Below are 27,338 nucleotides of genomic sequence, written 5' to 3'. Positions count from 1 at the left end.
CAGCTATATACTCAAACATGGCTCCAAGACCATGTTAGCTTTTTGGTTGCAACATACAGAGATATACGCTGAGTAGATGTGTATAGCTTAAATGCAAAATTTCAAGTAATATATCAGTTACTTAAAGTGCAAAACAAACCTTTGTTATTTACAACTAACACCATGCCTTAAATGGTGCCCCCTATTAAATGAAATAAGTGCACATATAACTTCTTTCACTGGTTTAATACAAAAGACAAATGGTGTTCTGTGGTTGCAACTATTTGGACCGGCATCTAGGACCCGCCTGCCACTGATCACATAATGCAACTGGATCCCTAGATAGAGGGATTGCCAGTGGTTAGACTTATTGCAAGCAGCCTCTCATCACCTTTTGTGTGTTTCATGTACAGCCCTAAGTGGCATGGGTATGCCCAGATGTGGGCCCCTTGCTCACTGTGTCACTTGAACCTAGCTGTACCCAGCTGATGAGCTCATACCTAGGCCAAACTGGTCTTGGGTTGCTTGTGTTCCAGTTCAGGGAGGGCCTGGAGGACCTGGTTTGACAGTTCAGGCTGGACTGTTCCCACTGAGGAACAGGGTCATGACTGATTTGCATATGGCATGGTGAGCAAAGGTACGATGGGTTGGAGTTGTAGCCTGAGGGATTACCAGTGATTAGAATTATTGAAGCAGCCTCCCATTACCTTTTGTGTTTCATGTCTTTTCTTACTGTCAGAATTTTATCTCTCACAATATCCACTACATTTATCAAAATGCAGTTATATTCTTCCCTTATAGTACCATATCTCAGAGTATCATCTCGAAATGACATTGAAACAAAATGTACACAAGAGGCCAGCCAGATGGTAACCTAAGATATCTATAAACCCCTAAATTGGGTACAAGATTACAATCCAAGGAGACGGGAGTAAATGAGCTATTGCAGTGTGCTAAAGCTTAAAAAAGAATGTTGTCTCCCTCACGCCCACCAATCCCCCCCCCCTCTACTGATCTTGCCTGGGTGCTATCTATCCTGTCCAGCATCTGTCCCATCTCTGTACCCCCCCATCAACCCTCCCATTTCAATGATTGTCCCCTCTCTTAGGGCTGTCCGCCCCAAGACTACAGCGTACCTGGACGCTCTTTTCTTGTACCCTCCAGTTCCCTTCAATGGTCTTCCATCCCCTCTCTCCTGCTAATTCTCTTTGCTCCTATTCTAGACCATCGATGAATTGCCCCTCCAACCATCCCCCACCCCCACCCACCGGGGCCCACCGGGACCCCAGAACCATAGCTGCCTCTTACATGGACCTTCCATGTATTATTACTATCATATACCTTATGTGTGATGCCGTTTTCCAATTTATATGATCCCTCCTCCCCTTCCCTCCGTACTCTGCATCCCACTAACCTTTCCTGCACCTTTTTCATTTGCTATTCACAACAATTTGATTTTGTAATTATTGATCTATAAGCATCTCAGATTCACATCACACTGCTAGGGTTTGAATAGCAACTAAAAACTCATCCAGTGATTGTTGGTATCATTGTTCCCTGCTGAAAATGTGGTATTTTTCCAATAAAGCTTGATTCTGCTGCTAAATTCTATTCAAGCCTTTTTAGACTTCCACGATCAAAATGGTTGATATTTGGCACACAGAAAGTTATATATCTCAGCTTTCTTAAGCTGAACTTCAGTTTTTATGACAAATTGCCACTAAATAGTTTTTGGAAGCTCTTTCCTACTTTTTCTATTGCTGTATCAGCTTTCCAGGATAAGGTGGGAAAATTAGTAGTTAGAGAGACGTGTCCACCTTGAGGGCAGTTCAACCCCTGAGGTGAACTACCCGATGTTGACACAGAATTTGAAATTCTGCCATATTGGTGGTGGCAGAACTTGGAACTCTGGGACAGGGGAGGGGAGTAGTGACCCCAGGGGTGAGTAGCCCATTGGCTACTACCCTACAGTCCCCTAATGCCCCTAGATCGGCATTTAGGGGACCCCTTGGTGATAGAAAATCAGATCCTGCCAACCTTAAAGAAGACCGACCCTGAAGAGTCGCAAAAGCAAGAACAGAAGACCAGCAGCTGACTTGGCCCCAGCACCGCCGGTTTGCCTGCTCTCCTCGACTACTGCACCAAAGATGACTTGTCTTCAACTGCCTGGGCCTCCTAAAGCCTGGAAGGACTGCCACCCTTTAACCAAGACCTAGGAACTTGAGAGGTGTAGCAGAGCTGCTCCCCTGCATCCCGCAGAAGAACTGCGAGGACTCCAGACCACCAAAAACTGACACTGGAAAGCACCACTGCACCTTTGCCCCCTAGCTCGTGTTGAAGTGGGTCAGTCGTGCCAGCATGGTCCCCTGACCCTCCAGAGATGAAACCCACCTTGGGTTTGCGAACTGTGGACTTCTCTTTCTGCAGGCCCCCTCCAACCCAGAGTATATCCTGCACCAGAACCCGATGCCAAAAGACATCACTGCCCCAGAGCCCCTCAGCCTGAGGAGAAGTGGGCCAACAGTGTCCTAATGTTCCCTACGACCTCAAGGGTCGAGCCCCTGGACCCCCGAGTTCCCTCGGATAGGCCCTCCCTGCTTGCGGCCTCTTTCTGACCGGACCGATTTCCATTGAAGTGAATGGGACACCCGACGCTGTAACAGACCTCTGCTCCTGGACGACCGTGATCCCCTAGAGGTGGTGACCTGTTGGTGTGGCCTTGGAGCTTGCCCCATACCTCACTTTCAGAAGAACAGTCCTGTAAATCGCTGTCATGTGCCAGTATGCAATATCTGTTTCTTCCCCATAGGATAACATTAGGACAAACGAAGCTGAAAAGCACCTCTGCAACCGGACGCCCCGGTGCCTCCCGAAGTGACCTGTTGGTGCTGCTTTGGATGTTGTCCCATACTTAGCTTAGCTCCAGAACAGTCCTGTAATTCGTTGCTAAGTGCCCAAATGCAGTATATCAGTGGTTCCCAACTTTTTGATTTATGTGGACCCCCATTTTAACATTAATGGAACCCAGGGAACCCCAACTGAATCATCATTGGAATCTGGGAACCCCCACCTGAGTAATTACTGGAAGCTGAGGACCTAATTTGTCAATATTTGTTAGTAGTTTTTAATTTTCTAAGCAGTCGCGGACCCCCTGAGAAGGATTCGCGGCCCCCCAGGGGTCCCCGGACCACAGGTTGGGAACCACTGCAGTATATATAACTTTTCCCATAGGATAGCATTAGGGCACCTGGCGCTGAAAAGCACTTCTGCACCCGGGCGGCCCAGTGTTTCCCAACGTGACCTGTTGGGGCTGCTTTGGATCTTGCCCTATACTTACCTTAACTCCAGAAAATCGGTCCTGTAAGTCGCTGTAAAGTACCTGTTTGCAGATTGACGCTTCAGAAATTGCACTGTTGATTTTTCGAACCTGTAAAAATTCATAACTGGAAACATGCTTACCTGATCGTCATTATCTTGGTGCTTAAAATGATATAACTATAAGTGTTATTTTTATAAATTGACATGGATCTCCTCATTGAGTCATGGATATTTCTTATTGACATTGTGCATGCAGAAAATGTCTAACACTCCTCTCTGATAAGCCTAAAGCTGTTTGACCACACTACCTCCTAAAAGAGCACCCAGGGATTGCTAGAGCAAGCCCCTGTCAACTCATAAGAGTATACCTGGACTCTTTGCACAGTATACCTCATTTTGGTATTCTATATAAAGAACCAGCTTCCTAGCTCTGACATTAGCAAGGAGCTTCTTTTGATCTGAAGTTGTGATCCTGTTTAATCTTTCAGCAGCCAACCATGTGAATCTGCTAGACTATCTGCCACAACTGGCATTTCTGTTATTTCTATGAGTGAAGGTAAACAAATTAGAAAGGGTGGCATCCAAACCCAAATCATATGGTGGCCCTCAAGAATTATTTCTCTTGCCCAATCTTTTTGTGATGGAGATGACCTTGCTACACCAACTACAGTTTCAGATGTTTGCCAATGACACACAGATTCTCATTTGGCTAAAAAATATAAAATCCAACAAGAACATTTCTATCTGCCCGAGTTGTATGTAGTAGCTGTAAGAAAATGAGTATGCAGTTGAAAGGTCAGATCCTCCTAGACTAATGAGATCATACTCTTCTGATAATATTCCAAATCATTTATAATCTCTCATCGAAACTTTATAAATTCCGTCCACTCTCCCAAATAATTTGACATTTCGATAATGCCCCCACTCCTTTTCCTTCAACTTATCTTGTTTCATCTTTTGCAACAAATATTTATATGATGGGGCTTCTGTGGTTCTCCACTTTTGTAATATTAATTAATTATTTGGCTGTGAGAGATGCATTTAAGAATAGCTGTTTTTGCCTCACAGACAAGCTGGGCAGAGTAGAAATTCCAAATAGTGCTCCCAGATAATCTGGGACTGTGAACACCTGCAAAATGGTACTAAGCCACTGGAAAAAGTTGACTAGAGCGGTACAGGTCAAACATACATGCAGTCAATCTCCCATACTTTGTCTACATGTAACACATTTCCCCATAATGGTGTAAAATACAGCATCAATTTTGGAAACAAATGCCTTTTTTTTAAAAACAATAGCCCCTCTTATGGCTTTATGGGCCCATACATTATACTTCTTCCAGATCCACAAGTCGATTTTACACCCAGTATTACTTTTAATCTTATCCTAGGTGTTTCAAACTATTTTTCCATAAAGATGCTGCTGCAGTATGCTATACCAATTTCCCACTCCTACTAAGCCCCTTATATAATATGTTTGGGTGAAGTTGGAGACTAATGCATCCGTTAATGGCTGGATACTTTGCATAAAGTGGTGAATTTGATAAAATGAAAAAAATGAGGAAGGAATTGCCGGGTTTCTTATTACTGGCTGGTCCCAGGATTTCATTGTCCCAGCCAATAAAAAAATCATTCAAGCGAAAAATCCCCACCTTTTTCCAACTTTTAATAGTCCCTATGTCTACATATAAATCCAAAAAGTCACATGTGCTTATCGACATGGAGGGAATAAATTGGGAGAAATTATATTCTTCTTTAAGTTGGGTATGCCTAAAAAGCAGTAGATGAGGGAGCTTATATCTAACACATTTCGGGAGCCTTGGAATTTTGAGATATGGGAGTCGAATACGTTCTTCTAGGAGCATTTGCTTTAGATAAAAATAATTGTGAAGGTTGCGTGGTGCAACTGGCTGAATAGCCCAGTGTAGGAATGTGGCCTGATAGTATTTTTTAAAATGGGGTACTGCTAATTCCCTGTCCTCCATATTTATATGAAGTGTTTTCAACTTAGTGCAAGGTTTCTTCCGCTACCATACAAAATGGTTCAGCATCTTCTCTATTTCCCTAAATAAAATGTGGGGGGACCTTGATGATAACATTAGAAAAAATAAAAAGAAACAACAAAAGAATCATCATTTTAGTTAATGCTGTGCATCCAATAATTGTTAGGAAAAGGGACTGCCAATGCTGTAATAGATTTTGAAGTTTTTAGGGTCGAGCGCACAAGTGCTCCGGCCTGTTGTAATCTCTCTGTGGGCTTTTAACCACGCCCACTCTTGCTATTCATTCTTTGTTGTGCTTGTCATAAATGCTTCATTTATATTGGTGCATTTTGTGAAATGTCCCTCCTTTGTGTGCTGAGTTCCATCCCAGGCATTTTCACTAAGTGAACATTTTTGTTGGCTATCACACTACATCACGCTTCCTCCTGTTAAAGCGTTTGATGGCCCCTCCTCCGGTTTCGGTTTGCCTTTCATCTCAGCCACGATCTTTACTAGACAATCATGCTGGGAGCCAATAACTCTCACGCTCATGCCGACTGTGGCACTTTGAATTGACTTGCTTATGTCAACTGTTTTACTTTTCATTTTCAATTTATGTGGCAAAAAAAGTCCAGTTAGTAATTTACAACGCGAGCAAACGTGAGACCCATTGCATTGGAAATGCTTGTTCGAGAGTTGGCAAGTAATTCTTTTGATCAGGATCAGCAAATTCATGGCATATATATAACCCAAAATATCTAATAGTGTGTGAAGCCTGAAAAAAAGGCCTCATATCCATAGGCAAAACTGATTCGGATCGGTTACACAGAAGAGCTTCCGACCTCATGAGATTGATTCTATAATCCCCTAGACCAGTAAATGTTTTAATTTTGGAGAATGCTCTGGAAATGTTTTGCTCTTCTACAGCTAAATACAAAATGATATAGTCCGCAACAGTTTAAGCTTGGGTGTGCCCTGTAGGAGTGCCTTAATCTGTGGATCTTTGCCTACTGCAGTAGCTAGAGATTTAATAAATAGTGTGAATAACATATGAGGTGTAGGTATCCCAGATTTGTCCCTCATCTAATTGGCAAAGTTCTTGCTGTATGCAAATTTACTACTACTTTTGCTTCTGCCTTGTATAGATTTTGAAGCAACCTTGTCAATTTCGGGGGAGAATTAAATCAATATAAAATGACAAATGAGACTTTCCATTGAACTAAATCGAAATTTGACGTCTAACATAATGATGGCAGTTTTGCCCACGTTATTCGTAAAGTAATCTGTGGCCTGTGAAAAACAAATTGGTATTGGTAGAGATTGTTCTCCCCGGTAGGAATCCACAATGGTCTCTATGAACTACTGCTTGTGCTAGTGAGGTTATTCTGGAAGCCACAATTCTTGAAAGTAACTTTTAAGAATTGTGGCTTCCAGTAGTCAATATTTAAAAGACTAATAGGATGATATGAGCCCTGCCAATCGGTTGGTTTTTCCTTTTTCAAAACGCTAACAATTACCACCACAGTAAAGGAGCTGGAAACCTTGCACCCATTAAGTATTTAATTAAACAATAGAACTACAAATAACTTGGCTGGCAGCCCGTCGCTCCCACAAGCCTTCCCATTGGGGTAAGATTGTAATGGCCTCTTTGACTTTATTCAACGTAATCAATGTAATTGGTGTCACGGCAAGTGTCTTGAGTTCTCTACTGAGAATAGGCAATTCAGTTGCCCCGAGATAATTGTTTATTTGTTCTGGGATGATTGTAGACATGGAGGCGTACCAATTATTGTAGTATGTTGAGAATACCCTGTTGATATCCGCCAGTTGATCAACCACCTGATCCCTGGCCTCATCATAGATTGATTTTATAGATACAATTTTGTCTTTTCTTGACTGACCAGGCCAGGAACCTCCCGGCATGTTCACTCTCTTCATAGTATTGCTGGAAGCATGTACTCTGATTAATAATTTCCTGAGACATATAATACTCCCTCAACTTCCATCTGGCTTTCAACATATTAGCCCCTGAGGCCTTGAGTATAAGACATCAGATGGACTTGCGTCGCTAAGTCTAATTCCTTTTGCAGTGCTAGGGTTTTTCTCCTTCTCAGATTAGATATTTGTGACTTGTTGGAGATAGCTTCCCTCCTAATGCCTCCCAAACTACCAATGTGGAGTCCAACTCTTTATTTCTAGTTAGAAACTCTGTGATTGCTGACCACGAGTGTTGTCCACCCTATATCTGTTAACAATGTTTAACCTAATGCCTGTTGCAGTCGTTCTGCCTATTTGGTATTCATCCTTAATGCGATTACTGGCACCTAGCAGTCTTAAAGAGGATTCACCCATATATAGGAGTTCCTCCTAGCCCATTGATACGAAATAAAAAAATATATATATCCTGAAGGCTGAATTAAACCTCTGGGAAAATCATGTGAATTCTTGATTCTGTGGATGTTCCAACCTCCAGGGATCTATTAGGGGAAAATCTCGAAATACTTTGACTAAGAAACGAGAAGCTCTTGGTTTATTTTGGAACTTATGCTTTTGCGATCTATCTAACCTTATATCTTGTATGATGTTGAAATCTCACCTTGTCACGAAGAGACCTGGAAGTGGGAGCAAAAGGTTGTATAATTCTCTAAGGGAAATGATCTTGTCATCCATCGGGTCATAAAAGCTAACCAGGTGAAGGGTTTGGCTCTCGACTTTCAAGCTGACTACAATCCACCTGGTTTACAGATCCCTAAAGACCTGATACACCTCCCCCCTAAAACTCCACGTGATCAATACTGCCACCCCCCCAGAACTTACAAAACTGCAGATAATTTCATGTTTCGAATATTCTCTGATATGTCAATTTTGTCAGCATTAGCTGATGGATGAAATGCCTGGGTGAATGAAGCTCAGCGTTTTAGACATTTTATCTTGCATCTTGAGGTGAGTTTCTTGAAGCAGAATTATCTGCGCTTGTGATGTCCTTAACCACTGTAGTATAGACCTGAACTTTAATTGATGATTCATGCTGTTAACATTACACAAAGCTACTTAAAATGTTTGTTTATCTATCATACTGTGCTATCTGTTGACATGGTCCTGCTGCTTGACTGTTTATTTTAGAAGACAAGCCTGCTCGTATGAGGTACCTGCACCTTTTTATTGAAAAATACCCTATTATATGGGCAGTCCACCTTCTGTGTGTTATCCAGTTAGCTTGGATCTTGTTGTATTTACATTACTCTCTGTTTTTAACCCTTCGATCCTAGCTAAAGATAAGCAGCTGTAACCTTTTCAACTTCTTATGTACATTGTGGAGCCTTATAAATTCTTGATCAAGTTACAACTTATCCTGACGTCATACAAGCAATATGCCCACTGTACCCCATAGTGCCTCTGACAAAGCCTCAAGAGGTATTAGTTTGCATTCCCCCCGCCCCCTCCCATCTCCCTCTGTCTTGATCATCTATAGAACCATCTTGGCCTTATCCACCTAATGAAATGTGTGCTTGGCCCTTAAGGAGAACTTTGAGTTTTGAATGTTGAATGATGCCAACTGGTGCCCCTTTGTGCTTCATGTCATCGATCAGTCTTATGAGCTCTCTATGACATTGTGCTGGCAAATTTGACATATCAGAGAATATTCGAAACATGAAATTATCCGTAGTTTTGTAAGTTCTGCTTTAAATAGCATGTGTCAAGTTTTGTTCTTTAATCCTAAAGTCACCAAAGTTAACCAAGATGGTTCTTGGGTACTTTGCACCTGAAGCTCGTACTGCTAGAACCCTGTGCGCCTGAGTAATTGTCAAATCCGAGCCCTCTAATGCCTAGTCCGGGAGTACTTATTTATTATTGAGGCCTGTAATCAGCTTCACTACTGTCAATCCTACATCGTGGTCCTCTGTTATTCCTGTGAATCTTAAATTTGAGCCTTAGTTGAAGTTCCTCAAGTCTGGCTTGAATTTTGGTGGTTTCAGTTTCGTGTTAATCACTTGAATCTTACAAGTCCATTATAGTTTGCTCAACCTGAGACAAAGATAGCTGTTGAATGCTGATATTAATTCGACCTAGTTGTTCATTAGTTTTTCCATGGGCATTTTCTTGTGATAGTTTCATCTCTCAAAGCTCCCTTAATATTTGATTCAGTGTTACTTCAATTGATGGCATTAGTAAAGGGTGTACTGGTGGGGACAGTGATGATACTCCCTCCTGGGGCGGAACATAGCCTGTTGTCATGGCTGTCATAGGGGAAGCCCTCATCAAGTTTGTAATTCAATTTATCGACTGAGGGGTTTGGGAACCCGAAGTAGTATAATTGCTGGCCAAAACTTACACCCCCTAAGCTTGTGCCTGGTCTACTATTCGCTCTCTTTTAGAATCCCCTTTAGACTTCCCAATGTGAATAGGGGGCATGCCGGCTTATCTTTAGAGTGGTGTGAGTAGTTAGGCAAAGAATTCTCACCATTCACCAGAGGCTTGGGATTACGTCTTGGGGGAAGAGCCCCTCCTGCCTGCCCAGAAATGGGCTGAATCGGAGACTGGTCTTATGTGGTAGAAGTCTATACCTTCCTACTTTACGTGGGGATCCACTGTCGATAATTCCTGGTGAGACATTGCCTACCAGAGTCTGTCTGGTGAAATGGCCTGTTGTGTGTCCTTATGTAATCAAGCCTTGTGCCATTAGTTTGCTGCCAACAGATTCCGGCCCTTATTGCGTTTACTTGTTGCACACAATTACATAGACACGTCTCTGGAAACACATTTCATTGATAATCCGTCCTTTTCTCACTTAAGCTTATGAATTGGTTGGGGGACGCCACAGATTTTCACAAGAGGGCTGCAAGCCGCATCTGTGCTGCACAGACAGCTTTTGCCACACCTCTCAATCCTTTTCCTCGTGTGGCGGGCCTAGTGTCCCCTCCTCAGTCTGCTTCTACCCCTTGACTCTATCCGTGATCCGGTTAGTATGCATTAGCAGTCAGTTGATTTGTACTTTCCAACCCTGATGACAATAAATTGTGGCTTCGAATTATAGGAATCTTGTTATGTCCCAGGATCTTCCAATAGATCTTCGAACTGTCTCAGGAGATGCCTTATGTCAGTAGATCTTGAAATTATTATTATTTTCTTTACCCCACAGATTTGATCACAAATTTTATTTGTGTACTAGCCACAGTACTTCTCTTCCATGCAGGATTCCCAATATCTAATATGTCGTGCTAATTTTGTAGTAGCTGGACCCTTCTAGTCAGGTTTGCTACTTGCCCTTTTAAACGTGACAGTACTTAAGGTATTTTGTTTCTGTGGCTCTGCTTTCATCCAGTGCTCATCAATGTCGGGCGTTATGAGCTGTGAGCAATAATTATAGCCATTGGCCCCGCTCCCTCCCCAGGTCAGTAAATGTTGTGCCACACACATCCACATAGAGATCCAGTCATGCTCTGTGGTTGAATCTGCATCTGGGGGTCATAAGAAGAGCAACCAGATGGCCAGCCCGCAAAGCAATGCGATTGGAGCCGAAGCTGAAGCCGTGCTCAACAGAGTGGAATGTAGCACGAACTGTAGTGCGGGACAACACATCGGTTGAGATTACTATCAGGAGGTCTTACGGGGGTGGGTTAATAAGGCCATACTTGTCAGGTCAATATACAAGTTCTATAAAATAAACCTGGGCTCAACCCCTGCGAATTTTGGCACAGCGCAGACGGGTTTAACTTAAGGAAAATGTATGATGTATTTAACAGTATCACAACAATTCAAGTCAAAACTCAACACAATAAAAACACTCAATTTACCTCTTATTATGTGGGGCTTTGGACTTTTTGTCAATTCCCTTCTTTTAACCGAAGTTTAATTTCTGACGAGCATATCTACACAAGGAGGTACTACCGTCCTTCTACTGCCCCCTCATACACCTTCATTTTGTTTTGATTTTAATACATGGTCTCCCACTAAAGGGTCTAATCAGATTTGGGCTTTCTAAGCATGTAATTCCCAATTCACCGATGATGGTGTTATGGTTTACTCACTTTGTGACAGATACTAGGAAACTGCTATGTGGTGGGCACAATCTATGAGGTGGCTCTTGCTAACTTACACAGGTTGATCTGGTTAGATTGCCTTATTTCAAAGCTACTTTGTACAGATTTGCACAGGCATGTCAACACCCCTCCTTCACTTGATTATGGACGCATGCCTTAAGTGAATTCACACGTGCAACCACTTTGCTATCATCCTCTATTTTGATTTATTGGACTGGGCAACTACATCTCTATGCATATTTTGCAGCGTTGAAAAAGTCACCTGTTGTGACGAAACACGTGTTAGCTGTGTATATGGAACTATGCTGAACTGACTACTTGGCTGTATTTATGGATCAATGTTCAACCAATCTCTTTTGATGCCCTTGGCTATTAATTAAAGGAATCCCCTACAACCAACTCAACTGGAGGACATCTTTATTTTGAACATGGTTATGAGTGCTGGGCTTCTGTGCTAAATTACATGTTTAGTGTTTCTTTGAAGCACTACTGTATGTTTTTGGGTAGTGGGGCATCTTACCATATAGCACCATAACCCACCCATTGTTTGCATGATTTTAGACATGAACTACTGTTGACTATACTTGCTCAACGTGTGGGAAGTGCACCCCTTTCTACCACCAGTACCCACCCCCTTTCTTGTCTTCAGGTGAGTATGGGGCAGGGTCTTAGGCCACACCAATAGGTCACCTCAGGCGGCACTGGGGCAGCGGGGTACAGAGGTGTAGTTCAGTGTCTGGTGCACCGTTTATGTCAATGAGGATTGGTCTTGTCAGAAAGGCAGAGACTGGGGGTCCAATTGGGGTGAACCAACAAAAGGGTTCACATCTTTAGATGCTTGGGGACACCTTTGGTCCTCTTCTCCTGGGTCTAGGATGGCCTGGTGCCCTTAGGTGTTGGGTTTTTGTCACTAGAGCGGTCGCGGTAGAGAGGGTCTGCAGAAAGAGCCTGCAGGCATGGATTGGTGGGGTCAAGTCTGACCAATCCAACAGGTGGGCTTAGGTCTCAGGAGTCTGGAAGACACGGGGACACCCTTCGGTCTCTTCTCCTCGGCCTGGTGCGGACGGGTGCAGAGATGTCCTGAGGCACAGGCCTTTGTTTTCAGGTCACTCGCGGGAGAGGGGGGGCCTGCACAAAGAGGCTGCAGGCGTTGTCAAAGTCCTCAGCTGGGGATACCAAGGTGGGCTTTATCTCTAGATTGTCTGCGAACCACGCTGGCACTATTATCCCACTTTGACTCAGGCTAGGGGGGAGGGGTGCAGTGGTGCAGTGGTGCAGTGGTGCTTTCCGGTGTCAGGTTTTGGTGGTCCGGAGTCTTCTCAATTCTTCTTGTGGCTGCATGCAGGATGCAGGGAGGTATCTCCGTTACTCCACAGGAATTCCTTGTGCTGGGGTGAAAGCTGGCAGTCTTCATAGGCTTTTAGAAGTTTTAATAGCTGGAGAACAAGGGATCTTTCTCGTAATTGTAGAAGTCATTAGGCAGGCTGACAGGATTGGCACTGAGTCAATCACTGGTCTTCAGTTCTTGCCTTTTGTGTCTCTGGACTGTGTCTTCTTCTTCAGGTCAGCAGGATCTGATTTCCTGGTGCCAGGGACTCCCCTAAATACTGAATTTAGGAGTGTTTATGGGAGTGTAGGGTAGTAGCCAATCGGCTACTTACCCCAGGTGTAGGAAGTTGGCTCTGTATGTGCTATTTCAAAGTAAGGAATAGCATGCACAGAGTCCAAGGGTTCCCCTTAGAGGTAAAATAGTGGTAAAAAGAGATAATACTAATGCTCTATTTTGTGGTAGTGTGGTCGAGCAGTAGGCTTATCCAAGGAGTAGTGTTAAGCATTTGTTGTACATACACATAGACAATAAATGAGGTACACACACTCAGAGACAAATCCAGCCAATAGGTTTTGTTATAGAAAAATATCTTTTCTTAGTTTATTTTAAGAACCACAGGTTCAAATTTTACATGTAATATCTCATTTGAAAGGTATTGCAGGTAAGTACTCTAGGAACTTTGAATCATTACTTTAGCATGTATACTTTTCACATAAAACACAATAAGCTGTTTTAAAAGTGGACACTTAGTGCAATTTTCACAGTTCCTGGGGGAGGTAAGTTATTGTTCGTTTTAACAGGTAAGTCACTTACAGGTTTCAGTTTTTGGTCCAAGGTAGCCGACCGTTGGGGGTTCAGAGCAACCCCAAAGTTATCACACCAGCAGCTCAGGGCCGGTCAGGTGCAAAGGTCAAAGAGGTGCCCAAAACACACAGGCTTCAATGGAGAGAAGGGGGTGCCCCGGTTCCGGTCTGCCAGCAGGTAAGTACCCGCGTCTTCGGAGGGCAGACCAGGGGGGTTTTGTAGGGCACCGGGGGGGGGGACACAAGCTAGCACAGAAAGTACACCCTCAGCAGCGCGGGGGCGGCCGGGTGCAGTGTGCAAACACGCGTCGGGTTTCCTTCAGTTTTCAATGGGAGACCAAGGGGTCTCTTCAGCGATGCAGGCAGGCAAGGGGGGGGCTCCTCGGGGTAGCCACCACCTGGGCAAGGGAGAGGGCCTCCTGGGGGTCACTCCTGCACAGAAGTTCCGTTTCTTTAGGGGCTGGGGGCTGCGGGTGCAGGGTCTTTTCCAGCCGTCGGGAAATGGAGTTCAGACAGTCGCGGTCAGGGGGAGCCTGGGGATTCCCTCTGCAGGCATCGCTGTGGGGGCTCAGGGGGGACAACTTTGGTTACTCACAGTCGTAGAGTTGCCGGAGGGTCCTCCCTGAGTTGGTTGTTCTCCACCAGTCGAGTCGGGGTCGCCGGGTGCAGTGTTGCAAGTCTCACGCTTCTTGCGGGGAGTTGCAGGGGTCTTTAAATCTGCTCCTTGTAACAAAGTTGCAGTTCTTTTGGAGCAGTGCCGCTGTCCTCAGGAGTTTCTTGTCTTTTTCGAAGCAGGGCGGTCCTCAGAGGATTCAGAGGTCGCTGGTCCCTTGGAAAGCGTCGCTGGAGCAGGTTTCTTTGGAAGGCAGGAGACAGACCGGTAAGTCTGGGGCCAAGGCAGTTGGTGTCTTCTGTTTTTCCTCTGCAGGGGTTTTTCAGCTCAGCAGTCCTTCTTCTTGTTAGTTGCAGGAATTTCAATTCTTAGGTTCAGGGGAGCCCTTAAATACTAAATTTAAGGGCGTGTTTAGGTCTGGGGATTAGTAGCCAATGGCTACTAGCCCTGAGGGTGAGTACACCCTCTTTGTGCCTCCTCCCAAGGGGAGGGGGTCACATCCCTAATCTTATTGGGGGAATCCTCCATCTGCAAGATGGAGGATTTCTAAAAGTTAGAGTCACTTCAGCTCAGGACACCTTAGGGGCTGTCCTGACTGGTCAGTGACTCCTCCTTGTTGTTTTCTTTGTTTCCTCCAGCCTTGCCGCCAAAAGTGGGGGCCGTGGCCGGAGGGGGCGGGCAACTCCACTAAGCTGGAGTGTCCTGCTGTGCTGTGACAAAGGGGTGAGCCTTTGAGGCTCACCGCCAGGTGTTACAGCTCCTGCCTGGGGGAGGTGTTAGCATCTCCACCCAGTGCAGGCTTTGTTACTGGCCTCAGAGTGACAAAGGCACTCTCCCCATGGGGCCAGCAACATGTCTCTAGTGTGGCAGGCTGCTGGAACCAGTCAGCCTACACAGATAGTCGGTTAGGTTTCAGGGGGCACCTCTAAGGTGCCCTCTGTGGTGTATTTTACAATAAAATGTACACTGGCATCAGTGTGCATTTATTGTACTGAGAAGTTTGATACCAAACTTCCCAGTTTTTAGTGTAGCCATTATGGTGCTGTGGAGTTCGTTTAAAACAGACTCCCAGACCATATACTCTTATGGCTACCCTGCACTTAGAATGTCTAAGGTATTGCTTAGACACTGTAGGGGCACAGTGCTCATGCACTGGTGCCCTCACCTATGGTATAGTGCACCCTGCCTTAGGGCTGTAAGGCCTACTAGAGGGGTGACTCATCTATACTTGCATAGGCAGTGAGAGGCTGGCATGGCACCCTGAGGGGAGTGCCATGTCGACTTACTCGTTTTGTTCTCACCAGCACACACAAGCTGGCAAGCAGTGTGTCTGTGCTGAGTGAGGGGTCTCCAGGGTGGCATAAGACATGCTGCAGCCCTTAGAGACCTTCCCTGGCATCGGGGCCCTTGGTACCAGTGGTACCAGTTACAAGGGGCTTATCTGGATGCCAGGGTGTGCCAATTGTGGAATCAAAAGTACAGGTTAGGGAAAGAACACTGGTGCTGGGGCCTGGTTAGCAGGCCTCAGCACACTTTCAATTCAAAACATAGCATCAGCAAAGGCAAAAGGTCAGGGGGTAACCATGCCAAGGAGGCATTTCCTTACACCAGGGGTCTCTTAGCCACCTATATGACAACTTCCTGTGGGAAGTGTGTATAACCCTGTCCCAGAGTTCCTAGTTCTGCCGTCACCAAGATTGCAGACTTTCAAGATTTGTGTCCACATCAGGAAGCTCACCTTGGGGGTAGGACTGACCTCAGAAAATACACACCTTCCTGAACGCTAATTTTCCCACCTGCCCATGTGCCAAATGGGCCTTGGGGACAGGGCGGTCTGCATCTTCCTTCTGACGGGAGCCAGATCTGCATACCAAAGGCAGTGAGCTTCTTTGAAGCCCCCTGCCTTGTAATGCAGATTTGCAGGTTATCCTGTAGAGAGAGGTGTGCTAACACCCGTGCCAGAGCAGGCTTTGTTCCTGTCCACGAGAGGGGGTAAGAAACCCATCTGTTGGTGGCAGGCTGGCTAAAACTAGTCAGTCAGCCCACCGGTAGTTGGTTGGTTTTTCAGGGGGCACTTCTAAGGTGGCCTCTGGGTGCATGTATTAATAATTCCATCACTGGAATCAGTGAGGGTTTATTAATACGAGATGTTTGATACCAAATCTCTATTTTCAGTGAAGCCATTTTGGAGGTGAGGAATTCGTATTGACCAGTGTTCAGCACATGCACTTAAAATGGCTTGCCTGATCACTTGCCATGTCTAAGAATCGACAAAGACATAGCAGGGGCATACCTGCTCTTGAAGATGTGTCCACATAGGTAATATAATGCACCCTGTGTTAGGGCTGTAAGGCCTGCTGTAGGGTTGACTTACATATATTTCCTGCACTGTTTGGGGACATGGCACACAGAACGTGTGCCATGTTGTGTTTTCACTTTTAGCTGCCCCAAGACTCACAGCCTGCAATGGCTGTCTGCATGTTCTAGGTGAGGGGTCCCTGAGGGTGGCACAATACATGCTGCAGCACTTTTGGACCATCTTTGTTACCCATGCCCTAGATACCAGGGGTGACATTTACTAGGCACTTCCAGGATTGCCAAAGGAGTTGCCAATTAGGAAATTGGCTCAGTTCTTGGCAAAGAGATCTTGTACTGGGGACCTGTACAGCAGGAACGCAGTGTACTTTCAGTCAAAATTGCTTCAGTTACCAGGCAAAAAGTGGGGGTGACCATGTCAAAAAGGGGCACTTTCCTACACTCCTCTGCTGAATGTTACACAGAGGCAATTTTATAATACAAGCGCTGTTCGTACCACACTGTGTTAAGTGCAGAGCCAATGATTTGTCTGCAAATGATGAGGTGTGTTCACGGACAATCATAATACATAGGGCATTGCAATGTGTGTGTCTAGCTTTGGATGGAGTGGACATACTGAATGGCAGCAACGCTTACAAGAAACATGCTGCACATACAGTACATCCCAGTACATGATCGCATGATTAGAAAGTAGAGTAAAAAGTCGTCAGAAAGAAGGAAAAATGTACAATCTAAATTGGAGGCTCTGTAAAGACCTTGTCATGCTTAAACACAACTGGTTCTGTGACCAGCTGCCCCTCTCTCTGCAATGGAGTCAGAATTTTGCACTACAATCAAATTTCCAATCTTCCAGAGGTCAGTGTTGTCTTAAATTCTTCACTGTGTGAACTGTAAGGACTATGGAAGGGTGACCTAATATTTGAAAGTAGGTTTCCTCCTGCCAAACGCAACTGTTTTGACAGGCTACATAGGACATGCCTGAAGCCATTTTTTCCTTTAAAGCCTAGTGGAAACGCTGCAGTCCACAGGTGACTTTTACATCCCCTGCCATTGTTGTATTTTTCTGCACCAAATACTATGACTTTGCTGGAAAGGTAAATATGTAATTTGGGGATTAACTAATTTAATCATTTTATAATGTTTAGGGTCAGACCACAAAACTACTGGGGAATGGGCAGTAGTGCCCAAGTGTACAGAGTTTGAAAATCAGCAGTGCCAGTCAGCAAAAAATAAGGGTGACCACACAAAAAGTGGGGTTTCTAACACCAGTGGATAAAGAATTTGTGTGTGTTTATAAGTGAGACTTTTGGAACTGCTAACAACCACAACTCCAGTAAAACGTGTGGTGTGGATCAACAGTGATCTCTCCTAACCTTTCCTTCAACAAAGATAAGCCATCACCAATAATATAAGAGAGATTCTTCCACACCTTCTACATTGAAAACAAAAGTCATTTAAATAAAGAGGTGGGAGGTCAATCACCGTCCTCATTAGAACTGTGACCTTTTGTCACCACAACCGCCAGTCAGAATCCCTCCATTTCAGATAAAAGAATATAATGTATTTTAATAATGTTTTTTTCCCCAGAGGGAACCATCTATATAAATGTAAACCTCAGTACCCATTATTACAGGTAAATAATGTACTCTGTTTAAACTTTATTCATAGAAGCTTTGTGTATTGATATTGCTAATTATTGCACTCCAGAATACTTATTTTTCTAACAAATAGTTGTTTATGTTTTGACTTGTATTTTAGCTCCTGTTGTTGATCTCCACTTCTCTCACCTAAGCAAAGAGAGCTCAACTCTTCAGTCATTCCATTTTCTGGAAGCTAAGCCTGATTACGATTCCTCCAGTTTGTCTATTCAGCAGTCTGAAAGAACCCCACATTTTGAAGAACTCAACGTTAGCAAGGTATACCAAATGTTTAATAATTTCTCTATTAAGTGACACTTTCTCATAGTTCATGAAAATACTTTTTGCTGGGTGGGTTAAGAGGATCACAGAAGAGATTCAGCTGCATGGCTTAAGCTGAGAAATCCTCAAGATTTACCTGCTTAATGGTAGCCATCTCTTTTCTAACTTGAAGATTAATGAACGTCTTTACTAACTATAGACGTAGGTTACAAAAATGCTAATGTTCTTTAGAAACTACTGCAATTACTGCTGGTGGAATAATTAAGTATTTACATTCTATTTTCATATATTGTATTGATGGTTACTTCTCTGTTAATATGTACTGCCAATGTGAGCAAGAAAACCAATGACCTGCTCCGCCCATTTGTTTGTTATGCACTTGATAGGCAGATAAAAAAAAGATAATATTCTCTTCCTTTTAAAAGGCATTGATGGGAAAACACATAGAGCATTGTAGCATGCCTAAAGGGGAACATAAAAGTTTTCTTTGTGTGCTCTATTGTGTTAGTCGTATAGATGCTGCTGCAGGCTTAAGATTAACTCAAGAACTAGACAACACATTTGTAAAAAAAAAAAAAAAGATTCTCAATGCTGATGTGCATCTATCCAGGTCTCTCTTGAGATGTTGTCAGAATTTTCCGTGTGGGATGGGCTGGAAATCTGAATCTAGTAGGTTGGTGATCAACTTGTTTTCTTATCGCATAGGTCTCCCTGGATAGCAAACCAGCTCTTCATGATTCTGTGTAACATAACAAGCGCTGCATCCCAATAACTACCAACACTCTGAGGTCCATAGTGTACAAATCTAGTGTTATGTGAGCATAACAAGCCTGGGGCCCAAAGTCCGATTCCAGAGCAGAACCTTCAGACCTATTAGATAATTCCTTAAATCAGCAGAGACTGCAGGAGTTCCATAATTGAATAATTGTTGTCCTCATGCAGAGGTAAAACTGAAAATTACACTCGGAGTAGAAGTACAAACTGCAGTAAATATAGGAAATTGTGTTGAACATCAAAGGTGATGCCAGATGACTTGATTGATGGGCACATTCAGGTATGGCCTTTACAAATGATGTAGCACATTTTATCTAAATAGCTACAGTATGTCAACATATTGTCCTGCTCTTTCAGAGAGAAGTTGTTCTTCCCCTTAGCAATAGGATTCCTGGCTTACCAACTTATCGTTTGTAGCCTGCTTTGACCTTCTTTTCCAAATGCATGTCTTTTGAAACAGCTCATATCTGCACAGAGAGAATTCAGGTTGCCTTATGGGGCTGTGTAGACCACTGTGAATTTCGTAAAAAAGCTGAGATTCTATATACAAAATACAAAGTAATTTCTCTGTCTGCCAAAATAAACATATTACATGAAAGCTGTTTCAGATCCTCTCTAAAATATAAACAGTCTCTTTAACCAGTCAGGAATTCCCTACTTAGTAGAGATGCAAAAAAAGGAAACCTTTTAACATTGTATGGTTTTACATATTAATATATCTTAATTTTGTCGTCACAGATAAATGTTACCTCATAGCAAGTAAAACACTCACATATGTCACTTTGTCATCATTTATTAACCAACCAGGACCATCAGAAGCCAGTGCACCCTCCCTGCTTCAATATCAGAAAGATTAATTAGAATCCATTGCTGAACTAGTCCACATGATTACTTGATCAGGAAGGGGTAGCACCTGAATATAAAATGATAAATTTTGTTAGTTTGTTCCGGAGCATTCAGGTTCGTGGTCATGCCTAAGTCTTAAGGCATGCAGCTGTTTCAAGGAAAGAATCTGGGAAGGGGTAGGAAGCCATTTCCATACAATATGAAGTCAACTATAGTAAGAAGAATAATTTGCTTATGCAATCGCTTTAGTTCAAGAGGGTTGCCCGTTATTCTGAGTGGGTATCCGTGCTAAATACACTGCAACAGCGCCTATAGATTGCAAAGAACCCCAAAGCTACATTCAGGAATCTGTCATATTATAAACACTGTGTTTTTTGGTTCTGGATAGGGATGGGTGTCAAATTGCGGTGGGTGGGAATTTAAAATAAGTGCAGAATCTTTTGGGTAGAATATCCAGCTTAATGTTTTTTACTTGAATGTAAAGAACCCTTTAATCTCCACAAAAACATCATACCAACCATCAAGTAAAGCGGTGAAGTGGACCTGGTTGCATCAGAAATATCAAACCCATCAGGTATTCCTCTATTCCAGTGCACGCAAGTAGACAAAGTGAGAACATGTGCCCAGTAGCTACATCTTGCATAAAAATGCATTGTGCAACAGGGTAATAACCTAAAATACACTGGTAAACCTAGGACTGGATGGCTGAAAAAGGAAGGAATTTGTATGTTGGAATGAACCATGACCAAGTCCATTCCCATTGAGATGCTTTAAATAAACAAATGGCATTAAACATCTGAGTTTAAGCTGTTTTGTTAGGTGCTATGGGACACACGTGCTCCCAGGAGATGCTAGACTAACACTCTTAAAGAAAATATTCAGTATTTGTTGCAGGAAAAGGTCTACACTTTACTGAATCATGGGTTGTGCTTTTTCCCTCAAAGACTTTGAAGGCTCATTTTGTTTGTGTTATATTTCTTATATGAGGATAGTTTTATCTACACTTAAGACTTGATGAGATCTAGGTCAAGGTCATTAATGTCTTAATATGAAAAACTATTAGAACTTAAGAGTGTGCTTAACTTTTTCACATTACTGTATCCTGACATGCTGCATTATTTATTTTCATCCAAATTAACATGTCTACATCAATGCAATTAACAACTTTTTGGATCCAGATATAAGGCTGCTTGAGCTTGAAAACCTTTTAGCGGAGATTCTCACTGTTCTGGTTTTTCAAAACTCCTTTCTAATTGCAACATACCTCCCAAGTTGTGTAGAAGCAAACCCATTGAGAAAGTTCATCTTCTGGAGTTACTCCCCAGTTTCTTTTTTATTTTGGACCACTGGTTTCTGACATCAACAGTGGTGAGAGGCCTGTAGAATAGGTTTTGTTTACATACATTATGACCTAAAGTGGCGTTAGATTCTGAGTGCAGCCCATGTTAAAATGTGACTGGCCTCACCTCATCTAATTCTGAAATAAGAGTTGCCACAATTACACTGACTCTAGACCCTCTGGGCCATCACAGACCTCTATCTATGTGTTGTTTTGAAGTTTTCTATTTTGCCCAGAGCCAGAAATGGAAGGCTTGCCCACATAAATGACTGGCAGGCAGACCAACCAGTTCAATCTGTCCTAAATTCATAAGGTTACCTTTTATTAATAAAATAGCCTTGGTTATGCCTGCGTTTTTTTTTTTATATACTGAGTGTTCATGTAATTTAGCCTGAAGTGCTTCAGTCTCATAAATGGAATCCAATTCAATATAGCTCTTGAGATTTGGGAGATTTAATATCTTATCTTTTACAACCAGGAGTTAAATACACCTTCTGAGCTGCAGAGAATTCCAGATATCTTATGAAAGTGACCATTTGGCTCTGCCAAGCTTTAAAGTACTTTTATATAAGTTCAAAGGATATGGGCTAGGTTTTCCTTGACCAAGTGTTGCCTGACAGAATGTTTCCGTTGCTTTCCATCACTTCCTTCTGTTGAGCTTTGCATCCCACCCAGACCATCTACTTAACCTTGAATGTAAAAGTGACTGCATGTGTGATTATACACTGTGTTTGGGTGTATTTGTGGTGGAGAGGGGTTGCCTTGGGTACCAGTGATTGACTTAGGGTTGTGAAAAATGCTCTGTCTTACCAAACAGCCTGGGAGATTTCTTCCGGCATGAAACTTTTTTTTTTTTTTTTTATAAAGGTATTTTATATATGGTTTCGTAAGGAATATACAAGTTGTAACTTTCTGTAAGCGAGCATTAAGGTGCCAACGCTGTCCTGCTGAGATGGTCTCATACAGGCGGTGTATGTGGGGATATTTGCTTTCTAGGTACACATGCAATTTATATTGTGCACTTAATTTAGCAAGTCTGCATTTAATAACACCACCACCTTTTCTTTCCTCATTTGACAGGTGTATTTGCTATTCTAAGCTGGGCTACTAACGTTGTTTGAAACTATGATGTGTGTGTTTATCTTAAGTTATCCATGTGGTCTTGTAGACTCCTGTGCTGCTTGGAAATGTGCTGGTCTCTATTTGTGTCATATTTTCTGAGGAAAACCTAGGGTTTCTACTGTCATTCCTATTTATTTAAAATCATATATGTATATATTTTTTTTGTTAAGTTTCCCATTGCATTCCCCCCCCACCCGGAGCTCTGCCTATAGCCCTGCTATAAAGTAATCGCAGCACCATTGAGCCCAGAATTGCCTTTCCTGGCACCCCAGCCAGTATCAGCGCACACTGTAGCCACATACCAAACTTCTGTACCCCTAGAAACCTTACATTTGTTCCTTTCAGGTACCATTCAGACATAATTGGAGGTGATTATGCATTTACCTACATTATATGCTAATGTAAAATTACATTTAGTTTGGCTGGTTCCGATTTAAACTGAACTGTGTTATAAGTATTCTTTCAGAGTTGTAGTGACATCTTAGATCTTTTTTGTTTTAGCATTCATATTTAATCACTGAGAGTCATGAACGACTTGCACAACGTCATAGTCCAACTTTCGACACTCAGTTGAACAGCAGCAGCATGTTATCTTCTGGCGGCACTAATGAACTACACATCAATGCATCACCAGTGGGAACATCTGATAGTGACAACGATGTTCATGGTAGGTGTTCTTTAGCTTAAGATTACCAATATTTAGGTACATTGTGCCCAAAGGATCACACAATTGTCAATGTATTTATTTGTTGTAATATATCAGTGGCAGTATTTTCAGATTTGTTTTTCGATCATATTGGTGTGCTTAGCATTGTACTCATACCAAAGGCCACCTTTCTTTTTACTACACCTGTTTCATGCAAGTTTTCAATGTATCCTTGTTAACCAGTACTCTCCATCATGCATATAAAATCACAACTAATACATTAAGCAAAATGTGAAGACTTTTCTTTTAACCAGATTCCATAATGTTTAGTAGTATTTATTTAATTGGGCCCAGGTAAATCGTAAATAACCAGGTTATCTTGATCTCACAACACACACTCCTTTTTCTTAGAAGAAATGTTCCACGGATATAGTAAAAGTTCCAAGGTTAATAAACTATCATTTTACTTAGGAAGGGTCCCTAAGGGGTCAATAATTTATACTCGCCATGTTCCCATGCCAGACTTTAGAGATTCGCTGAAAAAGAGGACAAAATCGAAAATATTTTACCAAGTGGAGCAGTATTCCATCCTAGAAAAAGAAGACATTAATTAGTTATTCCCTTCTCTTTGATGAAAGACATCCATTCTGGAACTGTGTCAAAAAGGAGGCAGTGCCTCCAGGGAAATGTCTTCTCAGTCTTTAATGAACTTTCATACGTTGCAGAGTTCTTTTTATCTGTAGCTGTGGAAACTGAAAGGTAGTCTGTCTTACAGAAAGACAGAGGATCTCAGGCAACTAATTTTCGTAGCGCTTAACATCCTGTGATCCCTTCTTTCTTATGAAGAAGATCCGGTCTTTTTAGGTACCAGGCCTCACTTCCAGTTCATGACTGTGAACCAGGCCTGGTGGTTCAAAAAGGCTCCCAGCTAGTGACATCCTGCATTCTTAAGGAACTTCCTTTCTTGTTGAATTTCAAACAGAAAGTCCTTTGCTCCTTTGCTGTATCTGGAGATCTCTACTTGTATTGCAATAGCAAGCATTGAAGTCTTTCCTTTGGCACCCCGTGTCCTTAACATCTATGCAACAGGGCTCTCCACCCTGGGTAGGAGGGAGTTTATGGGCACTCTGTTTCACCATCATTCACCTTTGCATTTCAAAACCAATAAAAGCACTAATGAGAGCATATTGAGTGAAGACTATGAAGACAGATCTATGTGTGCATGTCCTATTTCAGTATTAGGACAGCAGAGTCTCTGATATTTTGTTGGTATTGTGGATTTATGGGAACAGCCAATGGCTTCCAGTTTTGAGAGGAACCCTTTTCCTCCACTCCAAATTGTAGAATAGAACATCATTCATCGCATCTACCTGAATGACCACTTATTGATGAAGGTATGTGGTGTGTGGGAGAAAAAATGAAATTGTATTCTCTACCAATGTAGCCTTCCTGAATTCCTAGCATCATCATAAAAATAGCTTATTACACAACATAATAAGACCTTCACATTTTCATGGAACACACAGTTGAAGTGAGGCAATTGATAATTTTCTCTAGTATAGTAATCATCCCAGATTCTTATGTGTTGCGAAGTTGGAAAGAGGAGCATATACCACTTGTGAACAGTAATTGACGATAAAAGACTTAATTTTATTGCATGGTTGTTCAACTGTACTTGTAAACCGGCGTCACTAAGCTCAAACGACACTGCACTTTTAGACAGCAGCACTTTCTCAGAGGATAGAGACTGAATATGCAATGCACTGCTGGATACTTTTCAGTTTTAATTCTTAACACTGATGGGTGGACCACTGAACATTATGCTTCACAGTCTATAAATATTTTTTGTATCCCTTTTACCTGTTCATGGTTTTATTTAATCATCCTCCCATTTGTATGTTTGATAGTTATTCAGTGTAAGATATTGCTGTTCTAGGAGTTGCACGCAAAATGGTAATACGTATGCTAATCAAATATCCTCAAAACTCCTAAAAGTACTTTATATATAGCAAACTCTAGGGCAGTGTTTATTTCACTTAATTTGTGGGGGAAAAGACAGTTTGACATCTGTGTTGATGTATTTACGCATGGGTCAAGTTGTTCTTGCTTTCTGCTTCAGTACTGTCTTGGCAAAATAACAATTATATTGAAACCTGCTGTGCTTCAGCTGTTAAAAAAAGGTTAACACTGTAGTCAAAATATGAGGATGGCAAGTGCATGGTCAATTACTTTTGTTTTCTTTCTCTATAAATGGTAGAAAGTAAACTGTTTCGAATTTTCATCTACTGTAGTATCCCACCTTAATGTCACCTAATTGCCGCAAGACAAATACCCAAAAAATGCTTGGCAGGTTCCTTTCTAGAACCAGCTAATATTCTTGCTCTTTATCTCAGCTCATATAATGCCACTTACTTGACACTTTGTGCTAGTGGGCCATGTAGTTAAATTCATAATTTATTAATGAATGATGGACATGCATATTTTGTATTCTAAGATCTTGTATGTTTTTATCTATTTTTAAGCTCCTGCTCTTAGATTGGACTTTTCTCACTTTGAAAATATTGAAATCAGTCTACCTTCGTTTCATTCCCTGGAGCCAAAATTGGACCATGATCATCACACCACGTCATCATTTCAGTTTTCAGATAGAAGCCTCCATTTTCAAGACTTGGCTGTCCATAGCAAGGTAGTGTTCTCTGTGCTTGTTGGTTTGTTATCAGACATCCTTGTTTTCTTCTTCAAAGAGTCTTTTCTGTGCAAAGTATCAAGAAACTGAGACTCAAAAATTGATCATCTTTCAGATTTTGTTTAGGTTTGAGGTTTAATTTGAGCTACACATTACAAGCATTTCTCAAATTAAAGGTGTTGTTTCATAACTCAGTTCCACTATCACATCACTTGTTTCAGATGGATACAGAAAGAACAGACTTCAGTCTTAGAATTTTAATGCAGTAGTGCCACTTTGTAATATGCGAGTGAAGTGGGATTTGCAGTTATTAGATGTCAAAAGCATTCAAAGGATTTTGAAGAAAGAAATTCCTTCATGTGGCACAGTGTCACTTCAAAACTATGTCTCAATTCCAGAATTTGCTTGTGATTGAAATAAATAAAAGTTGCACATTCGTAGGGGAAATCATAAGTTTGAATCTATTACAACAGAAGACTCTATTTGCAAAATATGACAGACTAATCCTATTTGTGCACAATGCAGCAGACTTCATGTCAAAAGAATGCCTAATCCCAGCTTCTTCACTTAAGAGTCACATGCCTATCGTCGACATCACCATTTTCTTGTCTAGAAAGGAAAGGTTTATTACATTTTGGTTAAACTGGACTGGAACTGTGCATGCAGAGATCGCTGTTCACTCTCTATATTTAAAAAGAAATAAAAAATAATTTTACTAATACTAATTAAAAAAGTCACTAACTAATGTTTAAATGTTGGAAATTGGACAAATAAGAGTCCCATTTTGATAAAGCATCTGTGTAGGAGGCTGGACTGGCTTGTAGTGAGTACCAAGGGGTACTTGCACCTTGCACCAGGCCCAGTTATCCCTTATTAGTGTATAGGGTGTCTAGCAGCATAGGCTGATAGATAATGGTAGCTTAGCAGAGCAGCTTAGGCTGAACTAGGAGACGTGTGAAGCTACTACCGTACCACAAGTGTCACTTGCACAATATCATAAGAAAACACAATACACAGTTATACTAAAAATAAAGGTACTTTATTTTTATGACAATATGCCAAAGTATCATAGAGTGTACCCTCAGTGAGAGGATAGGAAATATACACAAGATATATGTACACAATACCAAAAATATGCAGTATAGTCTTAGAAAACAGTGCAAACAATGTATAGTTACAATAGGATGCAATGGGGACACATAGGGATAGGGGCAACACAAACCATATACTCCAAAAGTGGAATGCGAACCACGAATGGACCCCAAACCTGTGTGACTTGTAGAGGGTCGCTGGGACTATTAGAAAATAGTGAGAGTTAGAAAATTAGCCCTTCCCAAGACCATGAAAAGTGAGTGCAAAGTGCACTAAAGTTCCCCAAAAGACAAAGAAGTCGTGATAGAGGAATAATGCAGGAAAGACACAAACCAACAATGCAACAACTGTGGATTTCCAATCTAGGGTACCTGTGGAACAAGGGGACCAAGTCCAAAAGTCACAAGCAAGTCGGAGATGGGCATATGCCCAGGAAATGCCAGCTGTGGGTGCAAAGAAGCTTCTACTGGACAGAAGAAGCTGAGGTTTCTGCAGGAACGAAAAGGGCTAGAGACTTCCCCTTTGGTGGACGGAT

General features: G+C 42.3%; 1 protein-coding gene across 3 annotated transcripts in view; it reads left to right on the top strand.

Annotated features, from left to right (window-relative positions):
• CEP295 (centrosomal protein 295) overlaps nt 1–27,338 on the top strand; it is a 541,368-nt gene that overhangs the window by 365,926 nt on the left and 148,104 nt on the right. For all 3 annotated transcript variants that reach the window (XM_069202438.1, XM_069202439.1, XM_069202440.1), the window contains 3 exons: nt 18,138–18,295; nt 22,881–23,046; nt 25,548–25,711. In XM_069202438.1, coding sequence (XP_069058539.1) covers nt 18,138–18,295; nt 22,881–23,046; nt 25,548–25,711 — 488 coding nt within the window. The remainder of the gene's footprint in view (nt 1–18,137; nt 18,296–22,880; nt 23,047–25,547; nt 25,712–27,338) is intronic.

This window comes from Pleurodeles waltl, chromosome 8 (assembly GCF_031143425.1).
Source record: "Pleurodeles waltl isolate 20211129_DDA chromosome 8, aPleWal1.hap1.20221129, whole genome shotgun sequence".
Lineage (NCBI taxonomy): Eukaryota > Metazoa > Chordata > Amphibia > Caudata > Salamandridae > Pleurodeles > Pleurodeles waltl.
Note: the sequence above shows the minus strand (reverse complement) of the source record. Positions and strands in the feature narration are given on the sequence as shown.